The sequence below is a fragment of the Aphelocoma coerulescens genome, chromosome 4 (genome assembly GCF_041296385.1).
Source record: "Aphelocoma coerulescens isolate FSJ_1873_10779 chromosome 4, UR_Acoe_1.0, whole genome shotgun sequence".
Lineage (NCBI taxonomy): Eukaryota > Metazoa > Chordata > Aves > Passeriformes > Corvidae > Aphelocoma > Aphelocoma coerulescens.
This window is the reverse complement of record NC_091017.1, coordinates 55289817-55304350: the sequence shown is the minus strand read 5'-3', so window position 1 is coordinate 55304350 and position 14534 is coordinate 55289817. Positions and strand designations below refer to the sequence as shown.

Here is a 14534-nt window from a genome sequence, read left to right as displayed (position 1 = left end):
CAGGACCAGACCATGAAGAAGAGTAACAACAACAGTTGGGATATGGATCCTGGGCAAAAAACCTTAAACAATGAGCTAAAACTGAATCCAGTTTGGATATTAACAGAAGTTATTTGGCTTTGCAGTAGAGTCCAACAACATCATGATTGTGTGTAATACCTTGAGTTCTGTATGTAGAACAGTTTAGCTGCATGTCTGGTTTATGTATGCATTAAAATCAGTTTATAGCAGTACATGAAGGCATAATAAATCTTTTGATTTTTCTCAAGCATGAAAGTTCTAACAAATATTTAACTGCATACCTTGAAAAGCAATGGCATACACATATAAAAGTGAAAGAGGACTAACTGTATGTGGTTAGCGATGGATGTCACTTGCCTGTGCAGTTCTGGATACCAACTTACAAACACTTTCCCAAGGTCTTCTTTGTTTTTTAGAGACTGTTATTTTATATTTGGCGTTACGTAGCTTAGTAAAATGTGCAGAAACTACGCTTATTCTTTGAAACCGGGGCTCTTTGACTCTGTAGATTTTTTGTTGTTTTTTGAAAGAGGAGATACAAAGATGTTTTACTGCTTTTAAGTAATCTTGGTAAAATTGTATATGTACAATGAACTAAAAAAAAGTTTTACACTTTTTCTCTTGCAGGACAATATATAGAAAAGACAGTTCTTTTCTGCTGTGCACACTTGGAATATATGCTCTTTAAAAGTAAAATAAAGTTTTTAGGTTTTATAAAAAAGGTGAGAAGTTAGTCATGCACATAGATTATTTTAATAATATTTAAAGAAAATGTAAAGTGTGGCTATAAATCTAGCAAGCTGAAAGTGATTATGACCAAGAATTACTTAATGGAATTTATCATTTATTCTGTCATGAGAATGATTTTCTTCCGCAAATAAGAAATCTCTTTAGTTTGTATTCTTCATGTTGGTAGTGATGAATGAGCTGCATTTTCTCACAGAGCAGTTTCTTTGGTTGTGCATCCTGGTTCTAGTGCATCTGACCAAGCTTTGGGCTGACATGAGTGCAGTTTTCAACAAGGGCTGGCAATGTGCCAGATCAGTACAAGTGTAATGCTATGGAATAATAAAACTTTTGTGCTCCAAGTCAGTGATACTGGGAGGTATGAAGAACAGCCTTCGCTGTATATATGGTGTTTCAGTCGTTCTTCTTGCAAGTTAATGTCATTTATGTCATCCTGTAGGGGAAAACAAATACTCTTTGTATATTATGGGATTTTTCAGATATGTCATTCTAATTGTCTGTCAGTTGTACGGGCCGGGCATCAGTTCAGCACTTGGCTGTGTAGTGAACAGTGCAGAAGTCAGTGGATGCCCAGCCCTTATGCTTAATTAGTATTTTGCTTGACTTTCCTATTCTTGGAAACTAAGAAGGTATTTGAGTTTCATAGGCATATTTGAAGTCTTGAATGTGACCCATGCTTTGAGGTGAGAAGGAACTGGTGTTCTGCAGTTTTCAGGCTCTGTGCTGTAAAGCCAAAACATTATCAGCATAGTGAATTTGGCATGTCTCCAGGTTTGAGAGATGGGCCCCAAGGCTCATTAAGCATTAGGATTAAGGTTCATGTGAGGACATTTGAAGCAATTTTATATGAATACAGAGTTTTTAATCTTTAAGTTTTATTGCTGTTTTATAATGAAGAGCTATTTATTAATATGGTTTAGATCAGGGGTCAAAGGCAACATAAACCCTAATGCTAAGTCCGTGATGAAAAGAGGGGAATAACCAGTGAGGGGTGTGCTTGAGTACAGACAGAATGACCTGTCTTTGTATTTATGTTTTTTAAAAAAGTGAATTTCAGCATACTAAATAGTGGAGCTTTTTCACTGATGCTTGGTTACTGAGAGGGCAGGAGGCTGTGGAACACTGACCCACTCAAAAGGAGTGTTGCTCAAATGCAAGGCAAGGTAATCCTGTGAGAAGTTTCAGCTTCTCAAGAGTGTATATTTAAGAAAGCATATTTAGTATGGGAAATTATCCATGGCCGTTGCTACTCAGTGTAAAAACTATGCATGAATTGCAAATTTATAGGTGCATGAGATGCTCTTTACATCATCAGTCCTTGTGATTGTAGGTTCCATATAAATAGCTTGTGAAGTTACTCAGTCTTCCCTGTTGCCTTTCTTGAGTTGTTTGCAAGGCCTCTGTTTTGTTCACACTTTCAGTCTGGTGGAGCAAGATTCATGCAGTCCTGTGTTTGGAATATTGTTTTCTCAATGCTGCATGTTTGCATAGGTCTTTATTCACTTTGTACATCTTAGACTGGACTGTGAGCCCTTTATGGGACAAAGTCAGTTCTGTCCTGCTTGTTAAAAAAGCACCTTGTTCATCTGATTCTAAATAAATGAGGTCAGGGACATCATTAGCAATCACTCAAGAATGTTTTCCCAAAAATATTTTTGTGACCTCAGGAACATGTTTATATTTTGAAACTTTTTAACTGTGTCTTTTGCAACTAAATACTTTGACTTTTCATTGTTCACTGTTTCAATGTGATTTGTTCATCTTTAAGGCTAGTAGTGGATTTTTCTATCCTTTTCAAATATTTGGGGGCATTTTGGAGCTGCCACTAGAGCGTGAGTTAAAAATATGTGGATACTGAAGCTGTCTAGGCTAATAATTATCAAGTGCTGAAAGGCTGCTTGTTTGAATCTAAGTCTGTAAAACTTAATTTGAAGAGATAAATGTCTCTGTGAAGGTTTACTGTGGATAGAATTTCCTGAACTCTCAAATATGAAGTGCCCTTTTACTTTTAGATCAGATCATTAGTAAGCTTTTCTTTTTAAGAATATGATCTGTTACTTGAGCAAAGAGCTCTGTTGGATACCTCTCCTCCAGCCTGGATTGATCTGTGAACACACATCACTTCAACCTTTCTTTTCTCCATTTCTGAAGTTTATTCTCTGAAAATGCTTCTCTTCCATTTCCTCCTGGAAACAAGGTCTTTTTGGAGGCTGGGTTGTGGCAGTCATCCTCTGAATATTTTTTTAACTGACGCTTTCTTGCAAGAATTTCACGGGCAGTTTATTGGTGCTTTTCGTTAGATCTTTTATCAGCTGTTGCCTGAAACGCCTTCTCTTCCTGGCAGAAGTTTTTCAAATTCTTAAATAATGATAAAATCCCCAGGATGGTCTAATAGGTTAGTCTCTCAGTGGCTAGTACTGATTTCAGCTTGTCTGTCCAGCTGTGGAGATACCTTATCTCCTGGAATGCCAAGCCTTGGGGACAGCAGGAATAGAGCAATTGATTCTTCCCATACCTAAGAGAGCTGCTTTTTATCGGGGGAAGGAAGTGACCTAGCTTCTCCCTGTGAGTGGGGATAGAGGAGCTTTCCACTTCCACCGTGCCCTTTTGTTTCTATAAGGTAAGACAGATCTAAGGTTTTAGCTTCTATGCAGTGTCTTACTGTGCTTCATTTAACAGGTAGCTACTGGAGAGTCCAAGCCAGCACCTGGCACAGGGGAAAGGGAGGATGAGTGTCTGGTGTCTGGTTGCACTGTGGGAGATCACTGAAAGGGTTGTAAGGCGTTGGAACAGGCTGCCCAGGAAAGTGGTCGAGTTACCATCCCTGGACATATTTAAAAGATGTATAGGTGTTTGTAGGGACATGGATTAGTGGTGGACTTGGCAGTGCTGGATTAACGGTTGGACTTGGTGATCTTTGAGGTCTTTTCTAACCTTCATGATTGTGTGTTGGACTGAAAGTGACAAGAGAACTTTGAGAAGTACAGAGGATTGTTCGACTCGGGACCGGTACATAAATGCTAGGGGAAATCCCCACAGAGAGCTTGAACGGTCCAAAAGTAGGTCACATGTGCATGTAGAGACTCAGGTTTTGTGGATGGAGCCTGAAAATTCTTAGTTGTATCCTGGTTTGGGTTATTGTCTTTTGGGTGTTTGGTGGGATTGTTGGGATCACGCCGAATGAGCCAAGGATTAGGATTAGAACTGGGGAAGGGGGCACAGGCTGGAGCTGAAGATGCAGTTGGGGCTGCCAGAGGAAGATATGTGCTGCAGGTTTTCTCTCCTGCAAACTCTTTAGACCAGGACATGGCTGGGGACAGGAGACCCAGGGCAGCCAAGTCCTTTGGTTAGGATTGGTGGGGCAAGAAAGCGTGGGACTGCAGTTGTCAGGGGGTGCTAGGAGAAGGTGTGGGTTAGTGTTTTTTCTCACCTGCAGAGTCTTTCCCTTGGGCCATGGCCAAGGGTCTTGTGCCAGGTCGCCAATGCAAAATGGTGAAGGGTCTTGTTTGCCCCATGTTTCAACAGAAACCTACCAGAGCTGATAAAACTTTACATATCAAGACGTGCTCTATGCGAGTCTAAATTGGCACACAAAATTTAGTTTGTATATACAGGCCTGTGTAAGAAGAGGTGTAGTTAGTGGATTTTTGAGAAGCAGGGATGGACAGTAACTGTGTGAGTGAAGGCGACCATTGAGACACTGCACAAACAGCATGACTTTTCAGCTGGGTTGGTAGCAGAGCAAGCTTAAACCACTCAGTGTTTTGGCATCTGAATTGTTGCTCTAGATGAGGCAATAATTCAGGAGCAGTCAGTCTGCTCTGGAAGAAACCTCCCTTTGACATGTTCTGCAGCAAGCAAGTCCTGGGGGGTTTGGTGCCAGACTGCTTAGAAATGTTTCCAACAGGAGACAAACATTTTAATAATCATTTTAATTTCTTCCTCAGGGTTTTCCATCTTGCTCCATCCCATTTCCTCTCTCTTCAGCCTCCAAATGGTGACCTAAAATGTTGTTTGTTCCCTACTCCTTTCCTTCCTCTCAATTTATCCTGCTCCCATATTTCACAGGGAAGTCTGTACAAGCCATTTTGAAGATTTGTTTAGAATAGGTTTTGGCATTTGAGGTTTCCATTAAGAACCCTTTATTTTGCCTTCTATTATTGTCTGTAACTTTTAATCTGCACCTGCAATATTGGTTATGGTGCCTGATGTAGTCACATTTGAGTAATAAAGAAACTGAGATGCTTTAGCTAATACATTCTTTTTTTTTCTGAGACAGAATAGGCAGACTGAGGATTGAAGTTGCAAGAGAGCCCCAGTATTTGGAAAGAAGTCCTCGGGGGGCGGGGGGAATCTTAAATTGCCTGGTGTAGCAGCTAAATGGAAAATAGTAGTTTTATAAGGTTGCTGCTGTGTGAGGTTAAAAAGTACTATAGTATCTTTTGGGGGGAAAAAAAGTAATTTTTTTTTCCATCAGTGAAGTAAAATAATGGTTCTAGAGGATACGCAGTTTTTGTCTTGGCATTCTCTTCATCTAATGGGGAAAAGGGATTTTTTTGTAAATAAAAGTATATTAATTCATTTGTTTTTAAGACATTACTGTTAGATTCTACCTTAAGCAGAAGGGAGGAATAGTACACTATAAGCTTGGGTTACAGAGTTTTTAACTTCAAGAATATTAAAAAAAATACCCCCAACTCCCAAAAGTACCATTCATATTGGTTTTGTCGCTACTCCCAATACATGATACTGTTGGAGATGTGGGAACTTCAAGAACGTAATAACATGAGTACAGTTTAGGACAAGTGGAACAGAAGCCTTACTAACTATGGCCATAGAAAACTGAGAATAGCATCTCCCACTCTGCTCCCCTGTTCTCTCCAAGTGATCGCAGAGACCCTACCTATATACTGTTTCAGGGAGACACAGAGGGAAAGAGGTGAGGAAAAGTGATCATTTCAGTGTTCATAAAGCCAGTTGTTCACTCCAGGAGGGATGAACTCCTTCATGCAAACGGCCACAGTCATAAGGAATCAAGCAGCAAATAACGTGCCACTATGGTTCTTGGTGGAGCTTTGAGCAGTGGCACACCACCTGTTATCCTAGTTCAGAAGCAGGGAGCTAGAAACCATCCCAGACTGTTGGCTTTTAGTTGAAAGGAGTATTCTTTTAGTTTGGATAAACTTCTCAGCCAGCCCTCTCAAATATTGAATATGTAAGTGTATACACCACGGTAACCTGCCAGAGGAATCTGCTCTTGAATGGAGACCCTGTCAGTCCAAAATGAGGTTTCTCTCTTCCATAGTGGCTATTCTAATTTTCAGAGAGTTCTAAATTTAAGCAGACATCTTTGTTTCTCTTCAAAGATCTTGAATTTTAAGTCCATGTCTCGACCTGATGATTTTCTTCCAAGTGGATGGAACTGGTTGAATTTTTCTTTGGATGAAAGGCATGATGGTTTTCTCTTGGAGGAAGGGTGGTGAAGACACAGTGTTTGTTGCAACAGGATTTTATAATTAAAATTCCCCACTTTTAGAGGCTTGGTCATTTTTTTGAGTATTCTAACAATGAGCCATGTCAGCACATCTCATAGCATGCTCATGGGTGGTGAGGAACTTGGATTTGGGGGGTTGCTAATCCTTGGACACTGAACAGTGTTCAACTGTGGTATCACTGACTTAATGGTGTTTTTTCATGATGAGATGGGGTTTTTTTTATTCCCTCTTTATTTGTCTTCTCTCATTTATGATTTATGGGGCCCTCCATTCTACACAATATATGCAAGGATGACATTTAATTTCAAGTCAAGATGAAGAAAAATAGACAGGCCACCCATAAAGTGTACATCCTTTCTCACTTTCCTGCCGTGCAGAAACGGCCAGACCGGATGCCTTCTGGGTTTCTGCACTCAGGCCCTTCCAGGCATGATCTATCTGTACACAGGGAAGGCAGACTAATGTGACAAAATTCACCCAGAATCTGTCTGGGTCACTGATGTGGTTTAGATCAATTTAGAATATAAAATAAATATTGTTGAGTTACTGTGCCGTCGATATTCATCCTAGTCTTTCTTCATTTCAGTGATGAAATGTGGGTGTCCATGTGTGTTTTCAGTAGGGGGAAAGGGGAGAGTCTTCTTTTCCAGCCGCACTGAAATCCTTATGTGCTGGGGAAAAGGGTTTCATAATTCAGGTTTTGTGACTTAAAACTCATAAAATACTCCTTTCTCCTAACAGGTTGCTGAATGCAATAAAGCCGGGATTGGTAAAAAAGATCAATAGACTACCGACCCCCATTGCAGGTTTGGTGAGTATATCAAATGGAGGAAAATATTTCAGTGCTGCTCTTTGCACCTTGACATTGACTATGTGATTGAGATAGCAATTATTTTTGTAATTTGAACTCTTCTGGCCTAGTAAACGCAGACAGTCCCTCTGAAATCTGAATGCTCTGTGTAGTCACCTTAAGACCTTTCAGTCTTTTTTTTCCAGAAGTAGGCAGTATTCAAGTGGCAGGGTGTATTTTTAGAGGAAGATGATCTTCTTGGTTATATATCACCTTCCAGTCATGGCACTAGCTTTAGAAAAACTGGAATGCATGCAGAAGCCATCACCACGAGAAAATAGTTTTTGGAAAGGAAAAAAAACTGTACTTGTATATTTTGTCTCAATTTCCCTTTCCCCAAAATACCACAGTCTGCAGATAACATTCATTGTGGGACTGTCTAGGGAACTGTTTCATGTTGACTTTAAGGGCAGAGCAAAAGTTGGCCATACTCTGTTGTAAGCAAGGAAGACCGCAGAGGATGTGTTGACAGCTCATGGGCTCTCAAGAGCCCTGGGTGCTCGGGGGTCACCTCAAGTGGTGGCACAGTCCTGTGCTTGCTGTTGGGGCAGAAGGTGGGGGTGTGAGTGGATGTTGGCTCTAATAGGATTAGCCATGTACAAATATGGCTGTATTGATTTTACCTTCAGTTGTAATTCGGAATAAAAAGGTCCTTGATCATGTGGAAGGTGGCCATCCTTGATTCAGACTCACCATATATACGTGACTCCTTTGTGTTCTGGCACTGGTCACATTTTAGCTTAGTTATGCAAGATTCAGAACATATTACTTACTATGTTGATAGCTGAAGTTAACATTCCTTTGTATAAACAGCCTTAAGATGTTTCAGTGTATCAGAAACCATGTTACATTTGCTGTTAAATTGGTTCTGTAATGTTGTTACATAGCCTTTGAGGCTGGGTCTTTCGACCTGTGGATTGACAAGGATATTTCTTCATGAATACTGCCTGGGTTTAGAATCGAATTTTTGATCCCCACAACCCTTTCTTTAAACTTTCCTTGTGTGCCTTTCTTTTGCCTCTAAAACCCATCTAGTTTTATTCCTTTGCACTCCTTCTTGAAAGGAATATTTGATATAAACAACTGCAAAAAGTACCAGTAGTGCAGTTTTCTTTTCCTTGGCTTGCTTTCAGGAAAGACTCAATTTTTGTTATGACTGTTTTAAGAAGATGATATTGAATTACATTGTTTTTTTTCCTTATTCATATGTAAAATCCCAATGGTAAGGTGGTTGTAGTGGGAAGGAAATAGAAAAAAGTCATTATATGTGTGTATTTTTCTCATTCCTTGAGATGAATCTCTCTTGCAAGATGTGTATCTTCAAAGCATTATGAAAAGCAGTTTTCAGGCTACTAATGATACGGCAGATCTTTTTTGTCGTAAAGTCTTTTTATTACCTGTACCTGTGTCCTCTGATTAACTTCAGTAACTACTTCTTTAAATCTTTTCCTAATAAATAATTAGGCTATTTTAAAAGTTCACTGTTTCTGAGTTCTTGAACATTACTAATGGATGTTTTAATCTACTCTTCTGTGAATAAATTGCTCCAAACAAAACAATCTATCAAAATTTCCATTTGCTTTCCAAGATGTCTAGTTCCATACCTGCTGACTTTTGTTGCCATTTTTAGTTACAGTGGTGTGTAAGTGGCTGTTTTAAGGATTGCATGTGAATTTAAATGATCAAGTGTTATATCTAGTCTATTATGTTTATTTATGGTGTATTATTTAAAAGTACAGCCATCCAGGGGTATGTTTGAGCAGAGGGTGTATCCTTTCCTTTTCATTTACCTGTACCATGCCTATGTGTCTGAAAAAAAATTAAAATATTGACACTATGGTCCAGAAGTAGTTATACCTCCTAGGTAGTTGACCATATATGAGAGACATTCCTTTATTAATTGCCAATTTTTCTTTATTATCTTAGTTTTGGTTGGCTTGACATACTAAATAGTTACTTCTTTCCAGTTACTTCACCCCAGTGAGTGTGATTTCCTCAAGTACAAGTAGAAATACTGTGAAAGCTTCCGTACCTTTTCTGCCTTGCATGAGATATATGCTTTTAACTCCTAGATACTGCTTCTGCCTAAAAAGGGTAACCTAATTATTGTAACAGAATTAATTTCTTCCTGTAGCTGGTAGAATAAGTATTTATTTCACTAGGAGAGACAATAGGTATGTTTTCTTTTTTACACAGTAGGAGCTAAAACTTATGAGTAATTGTAGAGTATTCAAAGTGCCTTTTGTTTCATCTTTAACCTCCAGAGACACAAACAGTCATATACTATTTAGCTCTACAAAATGTCGACTTGAGTCTAATTCTCCAGATGATAGTCTGTTTTTCTTCTTTGTTATGGTAAGAACTAAGAAGTGTCCTTTATTGAAGGAAAATAACAGTGAACTTAAAACCCATATCAGACACATGCTGTGGTATTCACTTGGGAGTATCATCAGGTGTAAAAATTTTGCCTATATTTCATGTTTCAGTGCCTTCTCACAATATTTCTGTGAAGTATTATGTATAACTTGTCTGTTGACAGACTGAATTCTTCAAACTTTTCCTGGCATTTAAAACTAGATGACTCTGCAGTTACTCTGAAATTCTCACCAATGACTTGCTCATATAGTTTAAGAGGGAATAGTTTATCTGCAGATCTTGTATACCAGAACACCAAACATTTAAATAAAATTTATTGGTTATAGTGCTGTGGTGTTAAAGTAAGAACTCAAGGATCTGAACGCCACCACACTAAGCACAGGCCATATAAATACTCAAAGATGATCTTTGTCTAGTTGCAAGTCTAAGTCAGGATGTGGATTGTATGCAGCATTACATATAGAATTACATATGTTCAGCTTGGCAGGCTTGTTTGTAATTTACTTTGATCTCCAGAAGTGCGGACTGCTTCTGTTATCACAGCAGAAATGATACATTGCTTTAATGAAAGAAAATGTAGGACCACTGGTTTGGTATTCATGCTTAGAGTATTAAATTTGATGAAATGGTTTCTCATTCTTGTTCAGTATTCATTAATCCTGAAAGCTAATGTTCCCACCAAAAAGCAAATTCACTAAACATTCAAAGAACATGTTAGGCCTAGGTAGGAGTAACAGGCTTTATTAAAATCCTTGTTGCTAGAAGAAATTTTCTCATGTGAGAAATTGATACTGAGCATCTTTTTTTTAAGACTCTCAGGTTTCCAGAATCATCATTTCATGTATTTAATTGTAGAAGGCTGGAGAAGTATTTTGCCTGAGTTATTAATTAAAAAACCATCTGGAGCTGCAGAAGACTTACAAAGATGTATTAAAGTACAATGAATATAATTAAGTGATTTTTACAAAACCAGCAATTTTTTCAGTGAGTTACTGTTGGTTTCTTTCATTTTGTATGACATTGATAGTGAATACAACTAATTTTTGAGGTTTCTACTATTTGCAATACCTTATTATCTATTCTATAAAAAATTACCAGCATCACCATAGATAAGCTTTGCTCTATAATGCTAACCACTGTATGTTGACTTTCTTTTTCCCTTAAAAAAATTCCAGCTTTTGCTTCCTGTCCCTGAATAATGTCACTCTGTGAGAAAAGGAAAGGTTTCTGCCTTATCTTTTGTTTGACAGGGTTTAGGAGAGTTTATAGCATTACTTCAGTTCCTAGAACAATCCCCACAGGAGCTCAGACACTTACTTCAGAGGCTGTGTGAACGATTCTCACATATAATACTAGGAAGTAGTCAAGACAAAGATGGAGAGATGAACTTTAGCTTGGATCTTGGCTCATGTTTCAGCACTACTGAATAAAAACCTGTTTACTGTAGCATCCAGTTTTCAGTTTGTTTATGGTCCTTAACTTTGTGACATGTGTGATGTAGCACTGGAAAAAATAGCTCTGCAGAAGTTACCTGGTTGCATGGTTATTGTACCAAGATGAACAGAACCGTAATGGGCTGCTTGAGAAAACTTGGTAAGAAAGCAAGGCTGGGGTTTTTACTCTCATTTTCCCAGGAAGTTTCTTTTGGCAAAGGATTCTCTGAGAACTTGCTATTACCCTTATTAAGAGCAGCTACCTGTCTGTTCCAGCTGGTGCTGGTAGTTTGTTCTTATGCTGTAGTATTGCACAAATTGTAGATTTGCGGTTTTTCTATCTTATATGTTATTTCAAGGAAAAGTCATCATTATGTTAGCTTTCAGAGGTTTGTGCTACTAACTAAATTCATCAAATGAGATCTTGTTTCTTCATGCAGGTATGAACCTCAAAATAAAATTACAAGACTCAAATAAAGTATAGTGTGTTTCACACAGTTAAAAATAATTAGCAAAGATAGAGAAATACACAGAAATTTAACAGATGTGCATTATTTTTATCACTCTTTTTATTCATACCTCCTTGTTGCTATTTTTTTTCTTTAAAATTTATCTTCTTGTTTTTTCTTTTAAATTTGTCACTCTCCCTTTAATTCTAGTACTTTCTGGAAGGAGCCTGTTCCTATTGTAATATGTAGATTCATAATATATTATAATTTCTGTTTCCTTGTTTTGCACTACTATTCTCTGCTGAACATATTCGTTTCCCAGCACAATTGTATTCATAAAAAAGTCTTGCTGGGTAAGTTGTGGTACATGTGAAGTAAACAGAAGCAAAATTTCCTGCCTACCTAAAAACAATAAGTTCTTGGCACTCACATTCGAAAAGCATTTTTGTGAATGTTGACGGAAAACAAAGTGTCAACAGCATAGCAAAATACAGTGCAAACATTCTGCCATGTTTTCTGTGGATCTTCCTTGCTAAATAGTAATTGGTTTCTCTACACCTCTTGTGCCTGCTTTCAGTTCTGAAATCTGAATGTTTGACTAGTGCAATATTTAGGGTCTGGCCAGTGGTTCAGAGCAGCACTGTGTGCTTTGGCTCATCACATACTGTAATATACAAGGAATCTGTTCACTAAAGCAAGAGTATCCTTAAAAAAAATTAATGGTTATTATCGTAACCTTGTGTGCTTTGTGTTGTTTGGGTTTTTTACTCCCCTAGCTTTCTAGACTGCCTTCAAATTGATTTTTCATTTAGGTTTTCCTGCCTATTTGTTTGGGTGTCACCCGAGCTGGACAGAGTTACCTTATAAAATTCCTGTTTAATGAATTTAGCGGTATGTTGTATTAATAAACATTTCTAAGTTGCACAAAGAATATAAAAGCAAACTCACAGGTGTTTCTTAACCGCATTGTTTGTAAACAGTCTGCGTGGAACAATCTGCAATGAAGCTGTAGTTAATTCATTGCAGAAGAGGAAAACAGCCATCAGTTCAAATTTGGCAGGAAGCACAGAGAAAGTGGTATTGGGGGCAAAATGAGATGCAAACAAATAAAACCTAAAACTTTATATGGAAATTCAGCTGTTTTTCTTTTTTCAACTGGATTGAAGGTTTTTGTTGCTTCTAATTAACCATACAAATGCTGTCCAGAAAGCACTGCTCTCCTGCCATTTAAACTAGTAATACAAATGCAAAATACAATGCTGGCATCTCATTTAGTATTTTAGTGATTGGAATGGGTGTGCTTACTCTGGTGTGTTTGGTTTGGTTCCAAAACTGTCAAACATTTGATGCTGGAAACTAATCATTGTTTTGACAGCAAATGTGCTGGAGACATATTCCACTGCTGCACTTGGGTTTAGCCTGTGTTGCCTTCCAAGCCTATAAGGCTTCCAAGTTCTACTATAATCTGATGTATGCATGCAAGAGGGGCTGAAATAATAGGAAATTAATAAAAGGCATGAACTATAGAAAAACGAATCAACAAAACAAAGGGATGTAAATGACCCCACCTTATTTATTTGCTTGTGATGGTCTGAGCTTCATTTAGCTGTAATACACACTCTCAGAGATGTGAGTTTAGCCAACTCCTATTAGTCTTCATGTTCACCATCTGTATGGCTCATAAGTTGTCCCTAACATCCATGAGCAATCACTTCTTTCCTCAGCTACCAGCTGCAGTGTTGTGTTTATGATGGCTGGAGGTGAAACCTGAAGGGAAGAACCATGTTTGTTTCCAAACTGCCCGTTTGATCCCTCAGCGATTTTTGTGTGCTTCCTGCACCATTGGCCCCAGCCAGAACTCAGCCACGACTTCGACAGATCAACCTCACTGCTGGCCCTAAAGTCCCTTTTTCTGGATGCTTCCTTGGCTGGAGTGCTTACAGCGCACTCAATAAGCTAAACTGTTTGTTGTCTGGGACCACTCCTTGTCCTGCTAAGGATACTGTCCTTTTCTGCCAGTGTCCAGGAGTTTGTCCCTTGTTATAAGCTGAAGTCTCTCATTTAGTGCCCAGCGTGCCCTGAACAATTTCCTTGTTGGATCAGAACAGCCCCAGCCAAGATGGGTAAATGTTTGCAGGACATATGTGAAGGATAGCTGTGATCCATGGCTGCTGTGGACATATGCAAACTTTGTCACGTTGTTGAGACCTCTTCCCAAACTAGACTGGTTAGGATTCAAAGGTGTGCAGCATTTTCACAGTCAGCTTAAGCTGTGCCCTGAGCCTGCTGACCTGTGCTGCTGAGAATGTCAGGACTTGGTTTGGCCAAATGCTAATAATATGTGTAAGCTCTTTGTGGCAAGGATCATCTGCTAGTCTGTTTTTGTCTAACACCTCACCCCATGAGTCCTGCTCCATGGCCAGAACTCCTAAACAGTATTTCAATACAAATAATAAATAACAGTTACAAAAATATCACAAGCATTCCTGTGTCACTCACAGTCTCATTTTAGACTGGCCTCCCAACAACTGTGAGTTTAATCAGTAGGTTTATAATTAGCTTTATTCGCATTGAATAATTTAGAACGTTAATATGCAAATTTGGAGGCAAAGGGAACCTTTTCTGTGTTAAAACCAATAGAGGATGGTTAATGCAGAGGATATCTGTTTCTGAATGTTTTTTTGCTGTATGGAGACACATTTTTCTTTCCCAGCCTTAGCATACTTTAGAAAAAAGTGTTTGATTAAAAACAAAGAGTCTACCTGTTTCAGGCTGTTAAGTAACTTCTCAAAGATGTTATTTATAAAATATCGTAATGATTGTTTGTTTTTTATTTTTTTGCATACAAAGTTCAATAAACTGAAGGATTCCAGGGATAACATTTGAAAACAGCAAAAAGAAAAACATTGCTACTGCTAAAGCAATAATGCTAGGCAGCTGAAGTGTAAACTTGCTCTTATCGTGGCATTAACCTTTACTATAAATGGCAGAGTCTTTCCTTGGGTTGGGAGAGGGCAGCTGGCTTCCAGGAGGACCTCATTTTGTACCCATGAAAAATGTAGGTTGCCCACTGGAATAATTGTTAGATTTGCTTTCAGATGCAAGAGTCCTTCTGCAAGATCAGCCATAACTTGCATTACATTGGTTTAATGACACTGAGTTG

General features: G+C 38.5%; 1 protein-coding gene across 4 annotated transcripts in view; it reads left to right on the top strand.

Annotated features, from left to right (window-relative positions):
- The window catches only part of LIMCH1 (LIM and calponin homology domains 1), a 176566-nt gene that overhangs the window by 70489 nt on the left and 91543 nt on the right, over positions 1 to 14534 (top strand). For all 4 annotated transcript variants that reach the window (XM_069014211.1, XM_069014210.1, XM_069014209.1 and 1 more), the window contains exon 3: positions 7005 to 7074. In XM_069014211.1, the coding sequence (XP_068870312.1) occupies positions 7005 to 7074 (70 nt within the window). The remainder of the gene's footprint in view (positions 1 to 7004; positions 7075 to 14534) is intronic.